The sequence below is a fragment of the Pimephales promelas genome, chromosome 16 (assembly GCF_988280905.1).
Source record: "Pimephales promelas chromosome 16, fPimPro1.hap1.1, whole genome shotgun sequence".
NCBI classification, from domain to species: Eukaryota; Metazoa; Chordata; class Actinopteri; order Cypriniformes; family Leuciscidae; genus Pimephales; species Pimephales promelas.
In genome coordinates, this window is record NC_142784.1 from 1,782,957 (window position 1) to 1,807,276 (window position 24,320).

The following is a 24,320-nucleotide window of genomic DNA, read 5'->3' on the forward strand; positions in this document are numbered from 1 at the left end:
AGTTGTTATATTTTAAACCCACTGACCAACAGTGTTATTCTAACGATACTTTTTTTTTATTAAGAAACCCCAAAATCATCATCTCTTGATTATGTTGTTAATTTCTTTATTTTATACCCAAAAAGTTTCTCCTTTAAGTTTTCCTCTTTTTCTTCATGAATTTACCTCGTTTCATCCCTCAGATATAACAACAACTTTTTTTATGTATTATGAAGAACTATAATGAAGATATTTAGCCTTTTTTATTGTTCTTATTTCCTGTGTATAAATATAATTTTATGTCATATTATGATGTACACAAACCAATGATCTTTATATTTTCTGTTTTGTCACTATGATTGTTACATAAACTATAGTATCTTTCCATGATCTTGCATATTAATAAGTTTAAATTATATGAGCGACAGGTGCTCTAACACTTCATAACATCAGTAACTTGACAGCACAACCTAGAACAGCGCTTGTAATGTCTGCACAAAGGAGACGGGCAGCTGCTTGAAGATCTCTTTTGGAGAAAACTGTTGATTTTATACTCCAAAAATGTAAGTATCACTGCTTAAAAATTAATATTACCTCAGAATGAATTTCATTGTTAGCCCACCCCAAAACTTAAACAAAATAATAATATTAAATGCTGACCAATACTTATATAACTTTTTATATACTAAAAATATAATTTAATAAAACAAGCAAAATGTCATTTGTTTTGTAATATGACAGTAATGCATGAATTCATTTATATTGCTAAATGCAGTGAAACATCTCAATTGTCAGTCAATCGATGAATTAATGCATAAATTAATTACATTTTATATACTGACAACAATAAGAAACATGAATAAATGAGTAAAAGAACAAATAAAAGTAAATAAAAGTAACCATCACAATAAACAAATGCATATACAAGTCAACACATGAAACAGCTTTATTCAAACTACAAGCATGTATTTACAGGCACTGAACCCCAAACCCTACTGCCGACTCAACACAGCGGTTCCTATTCTTTGATGACAGCATTCAGCATCATGAGCCTCTCTCCACCGGATAAACACACGCGTGTTCTTCTGTCCCTGTAACATACAGACAAGATTCACATTACGAGCTCAACACTGCATTTACATGTTGAGGTTGATGTGTTAACTCACTTTTAATCCAACTTAAATGTTCCTCAATATATCAACACCAATAAGGGACAAATTAAATATATATCATGTTTAGTTACTTTATAGATGTTTTTATTCACAGCACATAATTTGTCTAATGTAAGCAGTGTTGACAACAGTGAATTATCCTACATAATAGCACACACATGTATTTTTCATGTTGGGATGTGCTCACCTGCAATACTTATACAATATTTTCCTTCCTGATGTAAATAGACATTTTAAATAAGCGTTTTTAAGATGTATGGTTATGTAAATACACGTTGGAAACGTAACTTCACGGTTACTGGAGCTCCCCTGTTATCAATACATAATAAAACATGTGTTTACAGCAAAATCACAACTATACTATACTGTCTAACTCCTTTAGACGTTCAACAGTTAAAACGTTTACTCTATAGTAGTTTAACACATACGATTTAAACCGTATTTACTCACATTTGAAAACCCCCGCGTCGCTTATCTCCGCGATGTTGATATTGACGTATCCTCTCTTCTTCTTCTTCTTCTTCTTCTGTGATTTTTATTGGCAGTTTGCAAGCTATGTGCATTGACGTATCCTCTCGCGTGGCCTCCTGGGATAGATGAGTATCATGAGTAGCCGTGGAAAAGCACTCAAAAATCTGGGCGGAAGCAGTAAGCCATCCGGGAACTTCTCGCCTACTCTTTTTATGAAAACTGATGTTTGGAACGTACTGCTTCCTTCACGTACTGTTTTCGCCTACTATATAGTAGGAAAGTAGGCATATTGGAACGCACTTAAGTCCGAATCTCGCGACAATTGCTACGTCACCCAGGTAATTCTCGCCTACTCTTTTGGATTCATTCATACTTTTTTGCTCGCCTACTCTTTTTCCCATACTAAATAGTAGGGAAGTATGCGGTTTGGAACGCAGCCTGTGACAGAACCTGCAGACTTCGCAAACGGGCCTGGGTCACAGGAAGCTCCTCCAGCAAACCCCTCAGTTTCTCAAAACTGATAAAGTCCACATTTTGAATAAAGGCAATTGAGCTGACAAAGGTCATCACTTTGACGAGCTCCTTGCCTTTTAGGGACTTAGGCAGCCTCTGCAACACTTCTTTCGCCCATGGCATTCCATGGTCCATGTACTTCTGAGTGTTGCGGATGAAGCAAAGCCCCCTCTGCTCCATCTCCAAAGAAACGTTTTTTTGAAGCGGTTCATTAAAACGAACTGTCCGAAAGAACCGGTTCGCGGAAAAGAACCGGACTTCCCATCACTAGTGTTTACTGATGAGTCTATTTGCTCAATGGGTTCAGGATTTGGGGCGTTTAAATGGATTTCCAATATTTCAGACAGTGAATTATTTCAGTAATCTTCAAATAACAGAGCTTGTATAAAGTAATGTATAAAGGTAAGCTGTGACTTCTAAATCATAAAGGTCCATTATTATCTTTTAAAGCTGCACTGTGTGATATTTTCCCCCATCTAGCGTTGAAAAGGTATATAACCATCCAGTGAATATTAATTTCTGTTCCTCTCAATTCCGTCTTCGTTTTAACTCCTACGGTGAGCGTATTATTCCCAGATTAACAGCTTCCAGTTCCACTTCGTCCATGAGTGTCACTGAGTGTAAAATGCGAAAGGCATTTCCAGGTTTGTCCCTCTTTGGTGAATGTATTTTCAAGATAGAGGCACAACATGGCCGCCGCCATGTATTATAAACGGCAGATTCTACGCTTACGAGAATAATTTATTAGTTGCTGGAAGTAATTACACATGAATAAGCACATATACTTTTGATAGAACAAAGTGTTTTTTTGCTAAGAATCAACTTAAAAAGTTACACAGTGTAGCTTTAAGGTAAGACTGTTTTAGAGCTACAGTAATACATAATTGACTGTATTAGCACTACACAACCATAATATGATTGTTTTTCCAACTCAAAGAAACAATACCATGAGTTACTTACTTCCACCTCCTCTCCTTCCAACCACTGAACAAATAGTTTCAATAGTTTTTTTTGGAAAACCAGTTTCTACTATTTCTGTTAAGGGTTGTTGATTTAAGTTTGTAAACATTTCTTTATTCAAATTCTTTGTGATACTATGTAAAAGATAGCTTCCTTTTACAGTATATTTTCAGCTTACTTACTGAGTAAATGCTGTTGATTTACATAGTAACTGTAGTTATTACAGATTATAGGGTAAGATCCCAGTAATTCCATGGAAATAAAAATAAACACAGTTTCACTTTACTTACTGAGAATGTTTTAGTTAAGTTGCAGAACACACATAGTAAAAGTTTGTGATTTCTAAAATGTTTAAACTGTAGCAAAGGATGTGGTAAGAGTCTGGTAATACAATGGATATAAACAAGGCTTCCTTCCGCAGTGCAGTTACACTTTACTTACAGAGTAAATTGTCCTATTCTCCTTGGTAACGTTGCAGGACATACGGACTTATAAATTATGACTATATGGAAGAAAAGGGAATGATCTTTTACAGATTATATGGTATGATTCCGGCAATACCACGGAAATAAACAAGGCTTCATTTTATAGTACAGTTGCACTTTACTTACTGAAATGTTGTGGTTGATGTGTGTAACGTCATTGCCGTAAAGCATGTCGTGATTCTCGCGAGATTTGTCAGGGGCGCTCCTCTCAAACTTGCATTGCTGGTTTTCCCAAGCTTTACTACCAGGATGATTCACCCTATTATGAGTTTGTTTACCACTGAAATGACTTTGAAGCTGTTATATTAAGGTAATATTCTTGCATAGTATGCCTTTAACAGTGGTGTTTTTTCTCCTGGTAGTTTCTCTGTAATTCCATTCTAATAGTAATCACCTTTAATTATAAGTAATTACACACCTAAAATACTATAATTTACCATATGCTTACCAGGTAAATACGTAATTATTAGTTTGTAGTTTCTCTGCATTTACATACTTGATACCTGTGGTAATTACCAATAACCAACTATAACCAACTACAACTGTAAATACCTAGTAATTAGGGGACTGTAAAAGGAAGGGTTATCAGCTTACAAGTTTTACAAAATTTTCAAAATATCCTTTGAGGCCATGTAAGTTTTACAGCCTAAAAGTGTTACAAGAAATGGGACAGATATTTTCAGAATTTTTTTTATTTCTGAAAAATACATTCTGATATAAAAAGTCAAGTGTCACTCAACACTTATTTGTGTCATTATTCCAAGAGACATGTTATGACATGATATTGACACATACGGATTCACGAGTAAAGAACCGGCACGTATTTGGCGTGCTGTCCGAGGTGAGCGCTCAGAGCTTGGCCCGAACCCAGAGTACTCCCACGTATGTAAATGGTTAGCACTGGAAGAGTGGATATGGGGTGGCGGAGAGATGCTGCTAAACTGTCAATTGATTGAGTCTATATATCTATGGCCATGTCCACACTAATACATTTTCGTTTGAAAACGTATATTTTTCTCTCCGTTTTGGCCTTCCGTCCACACTGAGACGGCGTTTTAAGTCAACAAAAACATATCGTTTGGAAAACGCTCTCCAAAGTGGATAAATTTGAAAACCCCGTTTTTACGTTGTAGTGTGGACAGTGAAACTGGAGGTATTTCAAAACGATGACGGAAGTTTAGTCATGTGATCCATGTAGTACCAATAGATATTCTACCAATAGATATACAGATATTCATCTGTATTGTGCCTGTTATGTGTTATTCATTTTTACACTGTTGCTAAAATATGTTACTTTCTATGTTACTTAATATGTGCTAATCTTCATAGCTCAGTCCTGCAAAGATGACAGATAATGTACTTACATTTGCTGTCCTTGCGTTTTAGACCAAACATATGGTGACTGAATGCAACCTGGATGCATCCGTGATGGTGAGATATTTTGCTAAATAAAATTATCCTGTTATTGTGCGATAACATTATTATTTATTTTCCCATCTGTATCATCTCAGTGAGCTTTTGTGAAGTTTCACGCATGCGCAGTTAAGTGAATTTAGAAGTTTCTCATCCACACTGAAATGTCAGAAAACGGCTGAAAACGCTAGTGTGGACGGAGAGCGTTTTTAAACGAAAACCCCGTTTACAAATGTATCCGGATTAATGTGGATGTAGCCTCTATATACCTCTTATCATTGATTGCTGAGTGCTCTCCATTCGTGTTATTTATCTAAACATGCTCCGACCAAACTTTGTTAATAAAACATCATTAATAATACAGAAACGTAACTTGAGTAACTAGTATCAAAATAAAACACAAATTAAGTAAAATAAATTATTTCAGTGACTCCAGAACTAATTACAGAAAATAGGATTTTTCTGTTCTAGTTTTGAGAGTAAATCTGTGGGATGACATCCTTATGTTATTGAAAACAGTTCCCATTTTATAATAAGTGTCTTTTAAATTTGTACTATTAATTTTATACAATGCACTTATTGCTCTTCCCTTACATCTAAACCTACCCATACCACCAAACCCGTCCTAACCGTATCACACCTTAATAGTATCACCTTAATAGGGTTTTGCAATGCAACATCAACACAATAAGCATATTGTACCTACATAACAGTACATAGTAGTTTTATACACCTTACATAAACTGTAACCCATTAACCAAAAGTATTTAATCAACAAATGTTCACGTGCCTATAAATGCATGAATGCCAGACATTTATATGCATATCAAGCATTTGTGCATCAGAAACAGACCCTGCAGGAATGATGGAAGAAGATCCCACCACCACCAGAACAAAGGTCCGATTAACATGGCCTCCACTGATTTGTGATCAAGTGCATTTAAAAATAAACCTGCATATACATTCATTTAGACCAGTCACATTGCATAGGTGATTACAAAACTTTCAAATATAAAATATGCAATAATAAATGTTTTTGGGGATTTTGTTCTAATTATGTTTTCATTTGCACTGGAGCAAATAATCATTATATCTCAGTCCGATCAGGGACTCCTAATATAGAGTCTAAATAATGATTTACTTATTATCAACCAGTGATAAAGAGGACGTTAATCATACAGTAGCAACAGGCCAAAGTGTCTGTGATGATATCATGAAAATCCTCAGGAAACTTTTGCCTACTGAATTCCCTTGACGCGGCAGGAATCCAACATGGAAGACGTGAACATGGCTAAATCTGTCTGTTCCCGAGTAGAAAAATAAACAAGAGTGACCCGTAGATCAATAAAAAATGTCTTTCCTTCATCTTCAGTTCATGAGGGCCACTGTGCTCTCCGGCTGTCCTCGGACCAGCGCAGAGAAGAACTCCAGCGCCAGACACACGTGAACAGGCACAAACACATAGGTGGTGTAGATGACCATGGCCATCAAAGTACAGAGGACTGTGTTGAAGACAGACTTTTCCCACGGCTCCAGCACATAGATGCCTGTGATGAGCAGGTACTGGTAGTACAACCAGCCCATGTTCTCTCTCATCTTCTTCATTTCCATGTGAAGGGCCACACCGCCTCGCTATGAGCTGAGGGGGAAGACGACAGGGTGAGGCACACAATGGACACACAACAACAGATCAAATCATGCGTGAAAATACAGGTTAGGAGTGCTAGTGTGTGTCTTTAAAGAGCCTATCAAATTACAGCACAGGAATTCATGGCTCCGCGGCATTCAAGGATGTGGCGATTTATTTTTGCGACTGTAATCGGATACTATTGATAGCAATTCCATCACTTCAAACAAGATAAACATGACTGATACACACTTGCGTTCCAACTGAATCGCGAGAATGAGATCTGTCACATTTATTATTTAAATCAGTGTAACCATATTCGATAATCAGTGGTTTATTGTTCCTCAGCTGTATTGCTGGTGACTAAGTGCCTGTCTTGGACAAAACAAACTATGTTTGCATGTGGCTAGTATGATAAATTATTAATTGCATAAAAAAACAATGCCTAGTCTATGTATGCTGTATAAAGTGAAAATAATGTCCATGATTTTTTTTTCCTCCTCAGATCGATTCAGTCAAAGTCAATCCTATATTGTAAGTAAAAGATGTTAGATTTTGCCAGATGAAGCACATTAGAATACATATGTACAGGACTATATTCAGGATCCCTACAGCCAATGACATATTGCATATAATAAGTTTCATCTATAGTGTATACCAAGATGACACGGAGAAAGCATTTAAACACAATGGACATTTCTTAATAGTCATTTGATGAGAGCAAAAACACCGGCAGTCTGTCAACTGTAATGCCATTTCCAGGCAACAGCAGAAACATATAAACATCATTTAACTGACCCTTTTAGTTGTTAGTAGGACATACCGAGTAATTTTTATTTTGCTGTACTAAAAAAAAGTACACATTCATGAAAACAGATAAAAAGTGCACGAGAGGGAAATATTCGCAATGTTTCCCCTTATCTACGCTGTTATGAGATGCTCAAACTATTTCACACATGGTTAGTTAATCACTCATCATAGTTGTTGGAAATTGTAGCAATAGTAAGTTGTGTAGTTGCAGTACATGATTAGAGTAATGTTTCATATTAATTTTCAAAGGCTGGATCATTGCGGGCTAAATAAAACACTGCAGTCATTTTAAAGCCTTAGCAAATGTGTTGTCAGGTATGATGAGAGTAATGTAAAGCCACTCACCTCGGCGGTAAAGCGTCAGTGAGGTGTGTTTGTGTGTGATGATCTGACGATCTCGCTGCTCTTCCAGTTACACACACACACCACTCCCACTTGACGTATTTACTCTCACCTGTGTGTGTGTGTGTGTGTGTGTGTGTGTAGCAAAAGAAATGATCAAACATATTGTGAAACTTAACCGATTGTATTCTCCTAACATGTGACATAGAGTGCCACCATCTCTCTCTCTCTCTACAGGTAAGGCTGTAGCCACAGTGTGGTAATTCTTTGACGTGGATGTTTTACAGAAGTATAGGGCAGTTAAGTAAAACAAATAAAAAAAACAAAAAAACATATAGGGTCAGTTATTCTAGTCACTAAAAAGTCCCTAGTGCGTAATCATGTTTCATGATAGAAATGTTACTCTGATTGACAGTGCGTTTACGTTACAATTGTAATCGGACCAGTACCACAGTTGGAATAAAAGAAGTCACATGTAACCCTGTCAGTTAAATTGGCCAAATCCTGATTGTAAGGGGTGATTAAACCTTTCTAATCCAATCGAGAGGGCATGTAAACATTTGAGATTGAACACCGAAACTAGAAATATATGAGAAACTAGAAATATACTGGAAAATATGATGCGTGGAATGAGCTGTCGTGTCACTCCAAAATTCTCCTTCCACTCATCGTCTGTGAAGAGGAGCAGGACAACGTCCCGTCGGTCCTTGTTTTGGCTGTGGGAACGGGTGTCTTCACTGCTGGATAAGCACGGAGCTTCATGTGCTTGTCGTCTCCTAATTAGAACCCGAAATAGGCTTATGTCACGAAAAAATTGAAGACCAGAAGTACGTCTTTTAGTAGGGATACGGCTCTTCTGGTTAGCTTTTTACAATGGCCCAAATCTCTCCGCAATCTGCCTGAAGTCACATATGACCATGTGGTTTGGATGGTAAATGAAAACTCAAGTGGGAAAGCGTGAAAGTTGAGGTATGGCTGTCTACACCCTGATGCAGAGCAACCCGGTATACCACAACAACAGTGGGTATGGTCACATTATGCTATAATTAGGTGAAAGGAAAAAGACTGACATCTCTCTCTCTTTTCATACAGATTACATCAACTGAGAATAGTTGTTTTTTTATATAAATTACATCATTTAAAGGGGTGGTTTACTGTTTTTTTTTCTTTGCATGATTAATGTGTTTATGTATTTCTCCTCTATCATTTCAACGACTGGTTGACTTCCCGAGTCTATGAAACCACTCCCTCAGAAACAGGCATTGGGCTCAGATTGGTTAGTTTGGCCCGGTGTGTTGTGATTGGCTAAACTGTAGCTCACGTTGTCCGGAAAGTTCACGCCCCCATTACCTTTATGGGTTGAAACGTGCATGTAATCTGGTCCAATGTAAATAATGGTGTTGATACTGCAGTATTAGGAGCCAGAATCAGACCCAGAAAGCGGCAATGAAGAGAGTCAAGCAGAACACACGGCTCTTATAAAAACGTTTCTAAATGGTAATTTGCCTATATTTTTTTAACTTTATACACGTTTGTTTTACACAATAGCATTGAACTGACTGGCTACTAACATTTTACACAAACAGCGTTGGTATTGGTTTACGTTCTTGATCAAATCGAAAATAATGTCATAAAGTATATATATACATGAAAAATACATTTACAACATTAGTACAAAATTCAGGTCCATAATGTTTGTACGCGTTTGTCGTAGACACAAAATAGCATAGTAATCTAGTGGCTATAAAGCCAGCGCTGGCATTTGACAAAACTAAAGCACAAGGCTACGTCTGAAATTATACATGCAAATACATTTAAAATGATGAAGTCTTAGCCTACTTACAGTTTGTGGCCCAACAACGGCTACCTCTGGTTTTAAAGTCAGAACTGCTTCATGTTTCTTGTTGAATCCGGTGTTGAACTCGTGGAGATTCTGGAAGATGTCTTCCGTAAATGCGCAGCACAGAGAGCTAAATTACGATCGTCATTTTCAGCAACATAATCAAACATAAATTGTATCCATTGTTGACGAAATGCGTCCGTGGGAAGCTCGAACACAGAAGACCTGACAGCTGGGTGAACACAACACACTCGACGAGCCGCAGAAATATGGCCATGCCCTTCCTGCATATTCCAGAGGGAGGGTTGATGCAAATGTGTGGGTTAGTGACGTCTAAAACCCGGCTGTAGTTTTTGTAGGCATTAAACTTCCCGATTTTTAAAAGACGATATCCCTGCATACATTGAACTTTCAGCGGTGCAACTTTGCAGATACTGTTCATGCACCAACAGCAACATTACACACTATTTAAAATGAAAAAAGTGAAATTGCAATCAACCCCCTCTTTAGAGAAGAGAATTTCAGCATCATAAAGAGACAAGTATTGACTGTGACAAGTATTGACTGAGTTACATTTATCGGACACGTTTCAGAATGAACTTCACTGACAGAGAGAAGGCAAAATTCGCATGTTTATTTTTCTTTATTTGACAAAAAGCAGGACACTTTGTTTTTATTGTGAGTATACACAAAACAATAGACACTTAACAGGATCTAATGATGTACAACACTTATATGTAAGTTCAAAATCAGCAGAGTAAATTTGAGTCTCTTTTGCACTGATAAGGAAAAAAGTGAGGTTGTTGCGCCGACGCCGACCCCAGAGGGTTAATGTATTTACACACACAATTATTTTTATATTTTTATTTTTATAAAGGTTTTTTTGTGACTTAGCCTACAGGTAAGATGATGCATTATTCATCAATGTGTATAATAAAAGTTTTCAAATTATTGCCTAATATAATATTAACTCGACTTTAGTGCTGCAAGGATATTCCACAGCATCAAGATAATTTGTTAATGGTAATAAAGCGTGAAGTAAGATGCAAGAACCGTAGCTAAATATTTCATAATTGACAGCTGTTTTAAGACAGATATGTTAAATTGCAAACAAAAATAATCAGGCAAACTAATAATATGTTGACTAATTTCACAATTTTAATTGAAAATAAGCCAATACAATTTTCGTAACGTTCATGTGTGACGTTCACTTTCTCTGGGAATCTAAGCTGAAAGCTCTGCCATCATATGTTGCTTTTACATTTTTTCTTTATTGGACGCATGCGAAATTACTTAATTAGTGATTATGTCACAATGTTTCTGTCGTTCTCATATCTTGTCTCATATCTGTGTAAAATCACAGCTCTAATTACCATTTTGCAAAAGAAAACCTCAAGGTGTTTATTATAAATAAAGTAGTACAGAAACTTTTTCCACAGCTGTAGGCAAAAGCAAGCGCATTTCAAATCAGTGCTTCTCCCGGGAGACTAGCGCTAAATTAATCCCCTAGCTTAGCGCCATCTACTGTTTCAAAAGAGGAATTTGCTCAACTGCATTTGTGAGAAAATTGAGCCGAGAGATCTCACGATCATAACAGACAGATATGCATTTGTGTGCGCTAGATTTGGTATTTGTTCAAAGGTTACATGCAATTTGTAGGATGGTTTGTATTTATTTGTGAAATATTATCAAGGATCATTTATTTATATTTGTAAGACACAATATTGACTGCAGATTCGCTCATATTGACTTGTACTTTGCTGTTTGTTTGCAAGTCGAGTTTTCCTTTGCCAAGCAGATCGAGTTTGTATGCAAAATGCTGGATTTGTTTGTTTCGTTTTGGCACATATTTCGCTCCATAGATCAGCTGCTTCCAAGGAGGAAAATCGTGGTGTTCATCGGTTTGTTCAGGTGATCAGTTGATTTATTTTGGCTCATTCGAGTGAAGAGGCCATTTGCTGTTTTCAAGGCCACAGCGCTCCCCGGCAACGTAACAGGCCTGCGTTATATATACTGTATATAACGCATTAACACAAATTCATAGGATATTTGATAACTCAAAAAGCTCTGGATATCCCTAAACCGCTATGATCAGCTGTTCCTAAGCTTTCAATGTTCGTTACGGAAAGGGTGAAGCTTACTAGTTGGTTTTTCAGAAAAATCTAGCGTGAGCGTCTACATTTGAAATAACAAACTTAAGTCAAGTATTGATCTCTGTTTTTAGGAGATATGTTACTTCTATTAAGTACATAAACTATGGATGTTACAACCTGTTGCTCCAAAAGGCCGCAACAAAGGAAGGGACACATTCTGTCATTAGTTTTAACTCAAGGTTTATTAACAGAACAGACACCCAACCACTCTAGATGCAGTGTGGCGTCACATACCGGATCATCAAACCGGGGTTGGGTCAAGATCCCCGTAAACAAAGAACAAATAATTAAATCACAAACAGGGGCACAGGACAAAGCATCCGCCACCACATTGTCTGCGCCTCGAATGTGTCGAATGTCAAGACTATACGACTGCAAAACTCGACCACCGAATAAGCCTTTGATTTGGATACTGAAGAGAATTCAGAAATGTCAATGGATTATAATCTTGGTTTAGCAGCTGTAACCAAGCACGCTGGTAACGGAAGCCTTGTTTCCTAGCAACGTGGCGTTAGCGACAGTGTCAGACAAGGTAGAAAAGTGGTTGCTTTGCACTTTTCATTGTTTATTTATTGTTGTCTTCAAAATGACAACAGTAAATATGTGTAAAAATAGAAAGAAAAAAAAGAGATGGAAAACACTTGCTAAACTAGAGCGCAGCAGTGAAGTGTTTAGAAGAGTTAATACTAGCTTTTAGCTGTTCTCTCATGCGCTGAACTTTTCCTGGGCGATCTGTCTTCCTGTGGAACGTGGATGCTCGGAGCTGGATAGTTCACATTGTTATAGTTGCCTGAAAGTGATAAAAGCTTGGCTTTGAAATCCAGTCTTTTTATGGACATTTACAGTATGTTTTGACTTTGACTCTTCTGACTATATTTCATGTTCAAACTTTTGAAATGTGCGGGACTGTGGCTTTCACTCACCGGCTGAGGATGCTGATTGTCCCAGGCTCAGTTTGAAGAGGGGGTCAATGAAACAAGCCCGAAAAAAAAACAAAAAAACGAAAGGGGTACCACTGTCGATTTTTTTTTCGGGTGGAATTTTTGAGTTTCCATATCTCAGCTCTGGAAGGGTCTAGAGCCTCCATTTTTGCTCTCAGGTTTAAGTCTCATGGCCCTCTATCAGAATCCAGAGTTTTGAGAAGATTGGAGAAACTTAATTTTTCGCCCGAAAAAAAAAAAACGAAAGGGGTACCACTGTCGTTTTTTTTCCCGGGTGGAATTTTTGAGTTTCCATATCTCAGCTCTGGAAGGGTCTAGAGCCTCCATTTTTGCACTCAGGTTTAAGTCTCATGGCCCTCTATCAGAATCCAGAGTTTTGAGAAGATTGGAGAAACTTAATTTTTTGCCCGAAAAAAAAAACAAAAAACGAAAGGGGTAACGTTACCACTGTCGTTTTTTTTTTCCGGGTGGAATTTTTGAGTTTCCATATCTCAGCTCTGGAAGGGTCTAGAGCCTCCATTTTTGTACTCAGGTTTAAAGGCCATTGCACACCGAGCACGAAATTCGCATCGGAAATTTTCGCACGTTAAAAAAAAAATTCGACCTCACGTTATGTCAGTCACGCTTGCACACCGCCTCCGAAACTTTCGTCCGTCATAAAATTAATCGGATCGGGTTCGATTTTCTGCGTTTTTCGCATCCAGAGCCAGCATTTTGAGAGGTCTTTTGACAATTCAGGGCCGGGGGGAGCTCGTCCTCAAATCATTGCACATATGCGCCGTGCTTTCAGTTTCGGTTTTAAATTCGATCAAGTGTTTATGTTCTCTTCTCTATATTGGATTATGAAATTAATAAACCTCCCCTTTCAATCAGATTGAAATTTAGGATCGAATAAGGTGAGATTGAGCAGCCTATTCGATAACTAATGTATTATTTGGGCACAATACACAATAACAGCCTAGCTGTTCTGTCTGCCCAGCGCTTCCAACGGGCCGCGCGCGGGTGTGTGTTTGTCCGTGTGTGTGTCCATACCTGGTCCATTTCAGACACACTGCCAGTCTCCGTTCAGAATCGATTGGTTCACAGAAATTGGTGGTCTTGTTTTTAATATGTGGCTCCAGAATCGCTAGCAAAGCATCGAACTGTCCCACTGACATTCTGAGGTAAATTTTGAATCGCTCAGGATAAATTCGCAACTCCTTGATACTCTCCTTCCTCTCGGCGCAATTTCAGGATTGGATGGACGTAATATTTTCTCTTTCTTCCCTTTTCAATAAGAGAGAGGGCAAAAATCATCCTCACTGCTTGACGAATCCATTTGGTATTTTTGCGTTTTTTCCCGCAAAGCTTTAAGAAATACGCAACGGACTCGGTGTGCAAGGTTTCTATGCGTGACGAATTTTTAAGCTGACGAACACGAAAATACGCATACGAATATTTCGTACTCGGTGTGCAATGGCCTTAAGTCTCATGGCCCTCTATCAGAATCCAGAGTTTTGAGAAGATTGGAGAAACTTAATTTTTCGTCCGAAAAAAAAAAAAACGAAAGGGGTACCACTGTAGTTTTTTTTTTCCGGGTGGAATTTTTCAGTTTCCATATCTCAGCTCTGGAAGTGTCTAGAGCCTCCATTTTTGCACTCAGGTTTAAGTCTCATGGCCCTCTATCAGAATCCAGAGTTTTGAGAACATTGGAGAAACTTAATTTTTCGCCCGAAAAAAACCCCCCGAAAGGGGTACCACTGTCGTTTTTTTTTCCGGGTGGAATTTTTGAGTTTCCATATCTCAGCTCTGGAAGGGTCTAGAGCCTCCATTTTTGCACTCAGGTTTAAGTCTCATGGCCCTCTATCAGAATCCAGAGTTTTGAGAAGATTGGAGAAACTTAATTTTTCGCCCGAAAAAAAAAAACGAAAGGGGTACCATTGTCGTTTTTTTTTTCCGGTTGGAATTTTTGAGTTTCCATATCTCAGCTCTGGAAGGGTCTAGAGCCTCCATTTTTGCACTCAGGTTTAAGTCTCGTGGCCCTCTATCAGAATCCAGAGTTTTGAGAAGATTGGAGAAATTTAATTTTTCGCCCGAAAAAAAAAACCCGAAAGGGGTACCACTGTCGTTTTTTTTTTCCGGGTGGAATTTTTGAGTTTCCATATCTCAGCTCTGGAAGGGTCTAGAGCCTCCATTTTTGCACTCAGGTCTAAGTCTCATGGCCCTCTATCAGAATTTGGGAAGATTGGAGAAACTTAATTTTTCGTCCAAAAAAAAAACGTAAGGGGTACCACTGTCGTTTTTTTTTCGGACCGAATTTTTGAGTTTCGATATCTCAGCTCTGGAAGGGGCTAGAGCCTCCATTTTTGCACTCAGGTCTAAGTCTCATGGCCCTCTATCAGAATTTGGGAAGATTGGAGAAACTTAATATTTCGCCCAAAAAAAAAACGTAAGGGGTACCACTGTCATTTTTTTTTCGGGCCGAATTTTTGAGTTTCCATATCTCAGCTCTGGAAGGGGCTAGAGCCTCCATTTTTGCACTCAGGTCTAAGTCTCATGGCCCTCTATCAGAATTTGGGAAGATTGGAGAAACTTAATTTTTCGCCCAAAAAAAAACGTAAGGGGTACCACTGTCGTTTTTTTTTCGGGCCGAATTTTTGAGTTTCCATATCTCAGCTCTGGAAGGGGCTAGAGCCTCCATTTTTGCACTCAGGTCTAAGTCTCATGGCCCTCTATCAGAATTTGGGAAGATTGGAGAAACTTAATTTTTTGCCCCCAAAAAAAACGTAAGGGGTACCACTGTCGTTTTTTTTTCGGGCCGAATTTTTGAGTTTCGATATCTCAGGTCTGGAAGGGGCTAGAGCCTCCATTTTTGCACTCAGGTCTAAGTCTCATGGCCCTCTATCAGAATTTGGGAAGATTGGAGAAACTTAATTTTTCGCCCCCCCAAAAAAACGTAAGGGGTACCACTGTCGTTTTTTTTTCGGGCCGAATTTTTGAGTTTCGATATCTCAGCTCTGGAAGGGGCTAGAGCCTCCATTTTTGCACTCAGGTCTAAGTCTCATGGCCCTCTATCAGAATTTGGGAAGATTGGAGAAACTTAATTTTTCGCCCAAAAAAAAACGTAAGGGGTACCACTGTCGGTTTTTTTTTGGGCCGAATTTTTGAGTTTCGATATCAGCTCTGGAAGGGGCTAGAGCCTCCATTTTTGCACTCAGGTCTAAGTCTCATGGCCCTCTATCAGAATTTGGGAAGATTGGAGAAACTTAATTTTTCACCCAAAAAAAAAAAAACGTAAGGGTTACCACTGTCGGTTTTTTTTTCGGGCCGAATTTTTGAGTTTTGATATCTCAGCTCTGGAAGGGGCTAGAGCCTCCATTTTTGCACTCAGGTCTAAGTCTCATGGCCCTCTATCAGAATTTGGGAAGATTGGAGAAACTTAATTTTTCGCCCAAAAAAAAAACGTAAGGGGTACCACTGTCGTTTTTTTTTCGGGCCGAATTTTTGAGTTTCGATATCTCAGCTCTGGAAGGGGCTAGAGCCTCCATTTTTGCACTCAGGTCTAAGTCTCATGGCCCTCTATCAGAATTTGGGAAGATTGGAGAAACTTAATTTTTCGCCCAAAAAAAAAAACGTAAGGGGTACCACTGTCGTTTTTTTTTTCGGCCGAATTTTTGAGTTTCGATATCTCAGCTCTGGAAGGGGCTAGAGCCTCCATTTTTGCACTCAGGTCTAAGACTCATGGCCCTCTATCAGAATTTGGGAAGATTGGAGAAACTTAATTTTTCGCCCAAAAAAAAAACGTAAGGGGTACCACTGTCGTTTTTTTTTTCGGGCCGAATTTTTGAGTTTCGATATCTCAGCTCTGGAAGGGGCTAGAGCCTCCATTTTTGCACTCAGGTCTAAGTCTCATGGCCCTCTATCAGAATTTGGGAAGATTGGAGAAACTTAATTTTTCGCCCAAAAAAAAAACGTAAGGGGTACCACTGTCGTTTTTTTTTCGGGCCGAATTTTTGAGTTTCGATATCTCAGCTCTGGAAGGTGCTAGAGCCTCCATTTTTGCACTCAGGTCTAAATCTCATGGCCCTCTATCAGAATTTGGGAAAATTGGAGAAACTTAATTTTTCGCCCAAAAAAAAAACGTAAGGGGTACCACTGTCGTTTTTTTTCGGGCCGAATTTTTGAGTTTCCATATCTCAGCTCTGGAAGGGGCTAGAGCCTCCATTTTTGCACTCAGGTCTAAGTCTCATGGCCCTCTATCAGAATTTGGGAAGATTGGAGAAACTTAATTTTTTGCCCCCAAAAAAAACGTAAGGGGTACCACTGTCGTTTTTTTTTCGGGCCGAATTTTTGAGTTTCGATATCTCAGCTCTGGAAGGGGCTAGAGCCTCCATTTTTGCACTCAGGTCTAAGTCTCATGGCCCTCTATCAGAATTTGGGAAGATTGGAGAAACTTCATTTTTCGCCCCCCCAAAAAAACGTAAGGGGTACCACTGTCGTTTTTTTTTCGGGCCGAATTTTTGAGTTTCGATATCTCAGCTCTGGAAGGGGCTAGAGCCTCCATTTTTGCACTCAGGTCTAAGTCTCATGGCCCTCTATCAGAATTTGGGAAGATTGGAGAAACTTAATTTTTCGCCCAAAAAAAAACGTAAGGGGTACCACTGTCGTTTTTTTTTTGGGCCGAATTTTTGAGTTTCGATATCTCAGCTCTGGAAGGGGCTAGAGCCTCCATTTTTGCACTCAGGTCTAAGTCTCATGGCCCTCTATCAGAATTTGGGAAGATTGGAGAAACTTAATTTTTCGCCCAAAAAAAACAAAACGTAAGGGTTACCACTGTCGTTTTTTTTTTCGGGCCGAATTTTTGAGTTTTGATATCTCAGCTCTGGAAGGGGCTAGAGCCTCCATTTTTGCACTCAGGTCTAAGTCTCATGGCCCTCTATCAGAATTTGGGAAGATTGGAGAAACTTAATTTTTCGCCCAAAAAAAAAACGTAAGGGGTACCACTGTCGTTTTTTTTTCGGGCCGAATTTTTGAGTTTCGATATCTCAGCTCTGGAAGGGGCTAGAGCCTCCATTTTTGCACTCAGGTCTAAGTCTCATGGCCCTCTATCAGAATTTGGGAAGATTGGAGAAACTTAATTTTTCGCCCAAAAAAAAAAACGTAAGGGGTACCACTGTCGTTTTTTTTTCGGGCCGAATTTTTGAGTTTCGATATCTCAGCTCTGGAAGGGGCTAGAGCCTCCATTTTTGCACTCAGGTCTAAGACTCATGGCCCTCTATCAGAATTTGGGAAGATTGGAGAAACTTAATTTTTCGCCCAAAAAAAAAACGTAAGGGGTACCACTGTCGTTTTTTTTTCGGGCCGAATTTTTGAGTTTCGATATCTCAGCTCTGGAAGGGGCTAGAGCCTCCATTTTTGCACTCAGGTCTAAGTCTCATGGCCCTCTATCAGAATCCAGAGTTTTGGGAAGATTGGAGAAACTTAATTTTTCGCCCCAAAAAAAAAACCGTAAGGGGTACCACTGTCGTTTTTTTTTTCGGGCCGAATTTTTGAGTTTCGATATGTCAGCTCTGGAAGGGGCTAGAGCCTCCATTTTTGCACTCAGGTCTAAGTCTCATGGTCCTCTATCAGAATTTGGGAAGATTGGAGAAACTTAATTTTTCGCCCAAAAAAAAAAACGTAAGGGGTACCACTGTCGTTTTTTTTTCGGGCCGAATTTTTGAGTTTCGATATCTCAGCTCTGGAAGGGGCTAGAGCCTCCATTTTTGCACTCAGGTCTAAGACTCATGGCCCTCTATCAGAATTTGGGAAGATTGGAGAAACTTAATTTTTCGCCCAAAAAAAAAACGTAAGGGGTACAACTGTCGTTTTTTTTTTCGGGCCGAATTTTTGAGTTTCGATATCTCAGCTCTGGAAGGGGCTAGAGCCTCCATTTTTGCACTCAGGTCTAAGTCTCATGGCCCTCTATCAGAATTTGGGAAGATTGGAGAAACTTAATTTTTCGTCCAAAAAAAAAAACGTAAGGGGTACCACTGTCGTTTTTTTTTCGGGCCGAATTTTTGAGTTTCGATATCTCAGCTCTGGAAGGGGCTAGAGCCTCCATTTTTGCACTCAGGTCTAAGACTCATGGCCCTCTATCAGAATTTGGGAAGATTGGAGAAACTTAATTTTTCGCCCAAAAAAAAAAACGTAAGGGGTACCACTGTAGTTTTTTTTTTCCGGGTGGAATTTTTGAGTTTCCATATCTCAGCTCTGGAAGTGTCTAGAGCCTCCATTTTTGCACTCAGGTTTAAGTCTCATGGCCCTCTATCAGAATCCAGAGTTTTGAGAACATTGGAGAAACTTAATTTTTCGCCCGAAAAAAAACCCCCGAAAGGGGTACCACTGTCGTTTTTTTTTCCGGGTGGAATTTTTGAGTTTCCATATCTCAGCTCTGGAAGGGTCTAGAGCCTCCATTTTTGCACTCAGGTTTAAGTCTCATGGCCCTCTATCAGAATCCAGAGTTTTGAGAAGATTGGAGAAACTTAATTTTTCGCCCGAAAAAAAAAAACGAAAGGGGTACCATTGTCGTTTTTTTTTTCCGGTTGGAATTTTTGAGTTTCCATATCTCAGCTCTGGAAGGGTCTAGAGCCTCCATTTTTGCACTCAGGTCTAAGTCTCGTGGCCCTCTATCAGAATCCAGAGTTTTGAGAAGATTGGAGAAATTTAATTTTTCGCCCGAAAAAAAAAACCCGAAAGGGGTACCACTGTCGTTTTTTTTTTTTCCGGGTGGAATTTTTGAGTTTCCATATCTCAGCTCTGGAAGGGTCTAGAGCCTCCATTTTTGCACTCAGGTCTAAGTCTCATGGCCCTCTATCAGAATTTGGGAAGATTGGAGAAACTTAATTTTTCGTCCAAAAAAAAAACGTAAGGGGTACCACTGTCGTTTTTTTTTCGGGCCGAATTTTTGAGTTTCGATATCTCAGCTCTGGAAGGGGCTAGAGCCTCCATTTTTGCACTCAGGTCTAAGTCTCATGGCCCTCTATAAGAATTTGGGAAGATTGGAGAAACTTAATTTTTCGCCCAAAAAAAAAACGTAAGGGGTACCACTGTCGTTTTTTTTTCGGGCCGAATTTTTGAGTTTCCATATCTCAGCTCTGGAAGGGGCTAGAGCCTCCATTTTTGCACTCAGGTCTAAGTCTCATGGCCCTCTATCAGAATTTGGGAAGATTGGAGAAACTTAATTTTTCGCCCAAAAAAAAACCGTAAGGGGTACCACTGTCGTTTTTTTTTCGGGCCGAATTTTTGAGTTTCCATATCTCAGCTCTGGAAGGGGCTAGAGCCTCCATTTTTGCACTCAGGTCTAAGTCTCATGGCCCTCTATCAGAATTTGGGAAGATTGGAGAAACTTCATTTTTCGCCCCCCCCAAAAAAACGTAAGGGGTACCACTGTCGTTTTTTTTTCGGGCCGAATTTTTGAGTTTCGATATCTCAGCTCTGGAAGGGGCTAGAGCCTCCATTTTTGCACTCAGGTCTAAGTCTCATGGCCCTCTATCAGAATTTGGGAAGATTGGAGAAACTTAATTTTTCGCCCAAAAAAAAACGTAAGGGGTACCACTGTCGTTTTTTTTTTGGGCCGAATTTTTGAGTTTCGATATCTCAGCTCTGGAAGGGGCTAGAGCCTCCATTTTTGCACTCAGGTCTAAGTCTCATGGCCCTCTATCAGAATTTGGGAAGATTGGAGAAACTTAATTTTTCGCCCAAAAAAAAAAAAACGTAAGGGTTACCACTGTCGTTTTTTTTTTCGGGCCGAATTTTTGAGTTTTGATATCTCAGCTCTGGAAGGGGCTAGAGCCTCCATTTTTGCACTCAGGTCTAAGTCTCATGGCCCTCTATCAGAATTTGGGAAGATTGGAGAAACTTAATTTTTCGCCCAAAAAAAAAACGTAAGGGGTACCACTGTCGTTTTTTTTTCGGGCCGAATTTTTGAGTTTCGATATCTCAGCTCTGGAAGGGGCTAGAGCCTCCATTTTTGCACTCAGGTCTAAGTCTCATGGCCCTCTATCAGAATTTGGGAAGATTGGAGAAACTTAATTTTTCGCCCAAAAAAAAAAACGTAAGGGGTACCACTGTCGTTTTTTTTTCGGGCCGAATTTTTGAGTTTCGATATCTCAGCTCTGGAAGGGGCTAGAGCCTCCATTTTTGCACTCAGGTCTAAGACTCATGGCCCTCTATCAGAATTTGGGAAGATTGGAGAAACTTAATTTTTCGCCCAAAAAAAAAACGTAAGGGGTACCACTGTCGTTTTTTTTTTCGGGCCGAATTTTTGAGTTTCGATATCTCAGCTCTGGAAGGGGCTAGAGCCTCCATTTTTGCACTCAGGTCTAAGTCTCATGGCCCTCTATCAGAATTTGGGAAGATTGGAGAAACTTAATTTTTCGCCCAAAAAAAAAACGTAAGGGGTACCACTGTCGTTTTTTTTTCGGGCCGAATTTGTGAGTTTCGATATCTCAGCTCTGGAAGGTGCTAGAGCCTCCATTTTTGCACTCAGGTCTAAATCTCATGGCCCTCTATCAGAATTTGGGAAAATTGGAGAAACTTAATTTTTCGCCCAAAAAAAAAACGTAAGGGGTACCACTGTCGTTTTTTTTTTTGGGCCGAATTTTTGAGTTTCGATATCTCAGCTCTGGAAGGGGCTAGAGCCTCCATTTTTGCACTCAGGTCTAAGTCTCATGGCCCTCTATCAGAATTTGGGAAGATTGGAGAAACTTAATTTTTCGCCCAAAAAAAAAACGTAAGGGGTACCACTGTCGTTTTTTTTTCGGGCCGAATTTTTGAGTTTCGATATCTCAGCTCTGGAAGGTGCTAGAGCCTCCATTTTTGCACTCAGGTCTAAATCTCATGGCCCTCTATCAGAATTTGGGAAAATTGGAGAAACTTAATTTTTCGCCCAAAAAAAAAACGTAAGGGGTACCACTGTCGTTTTTTTTTTCGGGCCGAATTTTTGAGTTTCGATATCTCAGCTCTGGAAGGGGCTAGAGCCTCCATTTTTGCACTCAGGTCTAAGTCTCATTGCCCTCTATCAGAATTTGGGAAGATTGGAGAAACTTAATTTTTCACCCAAAAAAAAAACGTAAGGGGTACCACTGTCGTTTTTTTTTTTCGGGCCGAATTTTTGAGTTTCGATATCTCAGCTCTGGAAGGGGCTAGAGCCTCCATTTTTGCACTCAGGTCTAAGTCTCATGGCCCTCTATCAGAATTTGGGAAGATTGGAGAAACTTAATTTTTCGCCCAAAAAAAAAACGTAAGGGGTACCACTGTCGTTTTTTTTTTTGGGCCGAATTTTTGAGTTTCGATATCTCAGCTCTGGAAGGGGCTAGAGCCTCCATTTTTGCACTCAGGTCTAAGTCTCATGGCCCTCTATCAGAATTTGGGAAGATTGGAGAAACTTAATTTTTCGTCCAAAAAAAAAAACGTAAGGGGTACCACTGTCGTTTTTTTTTCGGGCCGAATTTTTGAGTTTCGATATCTCAGCTCTGGAAGGGGCTAGAGCCTCCATTTTTGCACTCAGGTCTAAGTCTCATGGCCCTCTATCAGAATTTGGGAAGATTGGAGAAACTTAATTTTTCGCCCCCAAAAAAAACGTAAGGGGTACCACTGTCGTTTTTTTTTCGGGCCGAATTTTTGAGTTTCGATATCTCAGCTCTGGAAGGGGCTAGAGCCTCCATTTTTGCACTCAGGTCTAAGTCTCATGGCCCTCTATCAGAATTTGGGAAGATTGGAGAAACTTAATTTTTCGCCCAAAAAAAAACGTAAGGGGTACCACTGTCGTTTTTTTTTTGGGCCGAATTTTTGAGTTTCGATATCTCAGCTCTGGAAGGGGCTAGAGCCTCCATTTTTGCACTCAGGTCTAAGTCTCATGGCCCTCTATCAGAATTTGGGAAGATTGGAGAAACTTAATTTTTCGCCTAAAAAAAAAACGTAAGGGGTACCACTGTCGTTTTTTTTTTCGGACCGAATTTTTGAGTTTTGATATCTCAGCTCTGGAAGGGGCTAGAGCCTCCATTTTTGCACTCAGGTCTAAGTCTCATGGCCCTCTATCAGAATTTGGGAAGATTGGAGAAACTTAATTTTTCGCCCAAAAAAAAAACGTAAGGGGTACCACTGTCGTTTTTTTTTCGGGCCGAATTTTTGAGTTTCGATATCTCAGCTCTGGAAGGGGCTAGAGCCTCCATTTTTGCACTCAGGTCTAAGTCTCATGGCCCTCTATCGGAATTTGGGAAGATTGGAGAAACTTAATTTTTCGCCCCAAAAAAAAAACGTAAGGGGTACCACTGTCGTTTTTTTTTTCGGGCCGAATTTTTGAGTTTCGATATCTCAGCTCTGGAAGGGGCTAGAGCCTCCATTTTTGCACTCAGGTCTAAGTCTCATGGCCCTCTATCAGAATCCAGAGTTTTGGGAAGATTGGAGAAACTTAATTTTTCGCCCCAAAAAAAAAACGTAAGGGGTACCACTGTCGTTTTTTTTTCGGGCCGAATTTTTGAGTTTCGATATCTCAGCTCTGGAAGGGGCTAGAGCCTCCATTTTTGCACTCAGGTCTAAGTCTCATGGCCCTCTATCAGAATTTGGGAAGATTGGAGAAACTTAATTTTTCGCCCAAAAAAAAACGTAAGGGGTACCACTGTCGTTTTTTTTTTGGGCCGAATTTTTGAGTTTCGATATCTCAGCTCTGGAAGGGGTTAGAGCCTCCATTTTTGCACTCAGGTCTAAGTCTCATGGCCCTCTATCAGAATTTGGGAAGATTGGAGAAACTTAATTTTTCGCCTAAAAAAAAAAAACGTAAGGGGTACCACTGTAGTTTTTTTTTTCCGGGTGGAATTTTTGAGTTTCCATATCTCAGCTCTGGAAGTGTCTAGAGCCTCCATTTTTGCACTCAGGTTTAAGTCTCATGGCCCTCTATCAGAATCCAGAGTTTTGAGAACATTGGAGAAACTTAATTTTTCGCCCGAAAAAAAACCCCCGAAAGGGGTACCACTGTCGTTTTTTTTTCCGGGTGGAATTTTTGAGTTTCCATATCTCAGCTCTGGAAGGGTCTAGAGCCTCCATTTTTGCACTCAGGTCTAAGTCTCATGGCCCTCTATCAGAATTTGGGAAGATTGGAGAAACTTAATTTTTCGCCCAAAAAAAAACGTAAGGGGTACCACTGTCGTTTTTTTTTTGGGCCGAATTTTTGAGTTTCGATATCTCAGCTCTGGAAGGGGCTAGAGCCTCCATTTTTGCACTCAGGTCTAAGTCTCATGGCCCTCTATCAGAATTTGGGAAGATTGGAGAAACTTAATTTTTCGCCTAAAAAAAAAAACGTAAGGGGTACCACTGTCGTTTTTTTTTTCGGACCGAATTTTTGAGTTTTGATATCTCAGCTCTGGAAGGGGCTAGAGCCTCCATTTTTGCACTCAGGTCTAAGTCTCATGGCCCTCTATCAGAATTTGGGAAGATTGGAGAAACTTAATTTTTCGCCCAAAAAAAAAACGTAAGGGGTACCACTGTCGTTTTTTTTTCGGGCCGAATTTTTGAGTTTCGATATCTCAGCTCTGGAAGGGGCTAGAGCCTCCATTTTTGCACTCAGGTCTAAGTCTCATGGCCCTCTATCGGAATT

General features: G+C 39.5%; 1 protein-coding gene and 1 long non-coding RNA gene across 2 annotated transcripts; both read right to left on the bottom strand.

Annotated features, from left to right (window-relative positions):
- Positions 1 to 907: 907 nt before the first annotated feature.
- LOC148971924 (uncharacterized) lies at positions 908 to 2,061 on the bottom strand. The gene is made up of 2 exons (XR_016146785.1): positions 1,602 to 2,061; positions 908 to 1,070 (listed from the first exon to the last, which is right to left on the bottom strand). It is a non-coding gene; the product is annotated as an uncharacterized LOC148971924 (long non-coding RNA).
- A 2,951-nt stretch (positions 2,062 to 5,012) lies between these two features.
- Positions 5,013 to 7,840, bottom strand: LOC120464571 (serine palmitoyltransferase small subunit B). The gene is made up of 2 exons (XM_039654127.2): positions 7,776 to 7,840; positions 5,013 to 6,632 (listed from the first exon to the last, which is right to left on the bottom strand). The coding sequence occupies exon 2, from the start codon at positions 6,602 to 6,604 to the stop codon at positions 6,362 to 6,364; it is 243 nt and encodes an 80-aa protein (XP_039510061.2). The 5' UTR covers positions 6,605 to 6,632; positions 7,776 to 7,840; the 3' UTR covers positions 5,013 to 6,361.
- Between the last annotated feature and the right edge of the window lie 16,480 nt (positions 7,841 to 24,320).

Bases quoted from the DNA above. Each gene is read 5' to 3' on its own strand.
- LOC120464571 (XM_039654127.2), bottom strand. From the start codon at position 6,604: ATGGAAATGAAGAAGATGAGAGAGAACATGGGCTGGTTGTACTACCAG.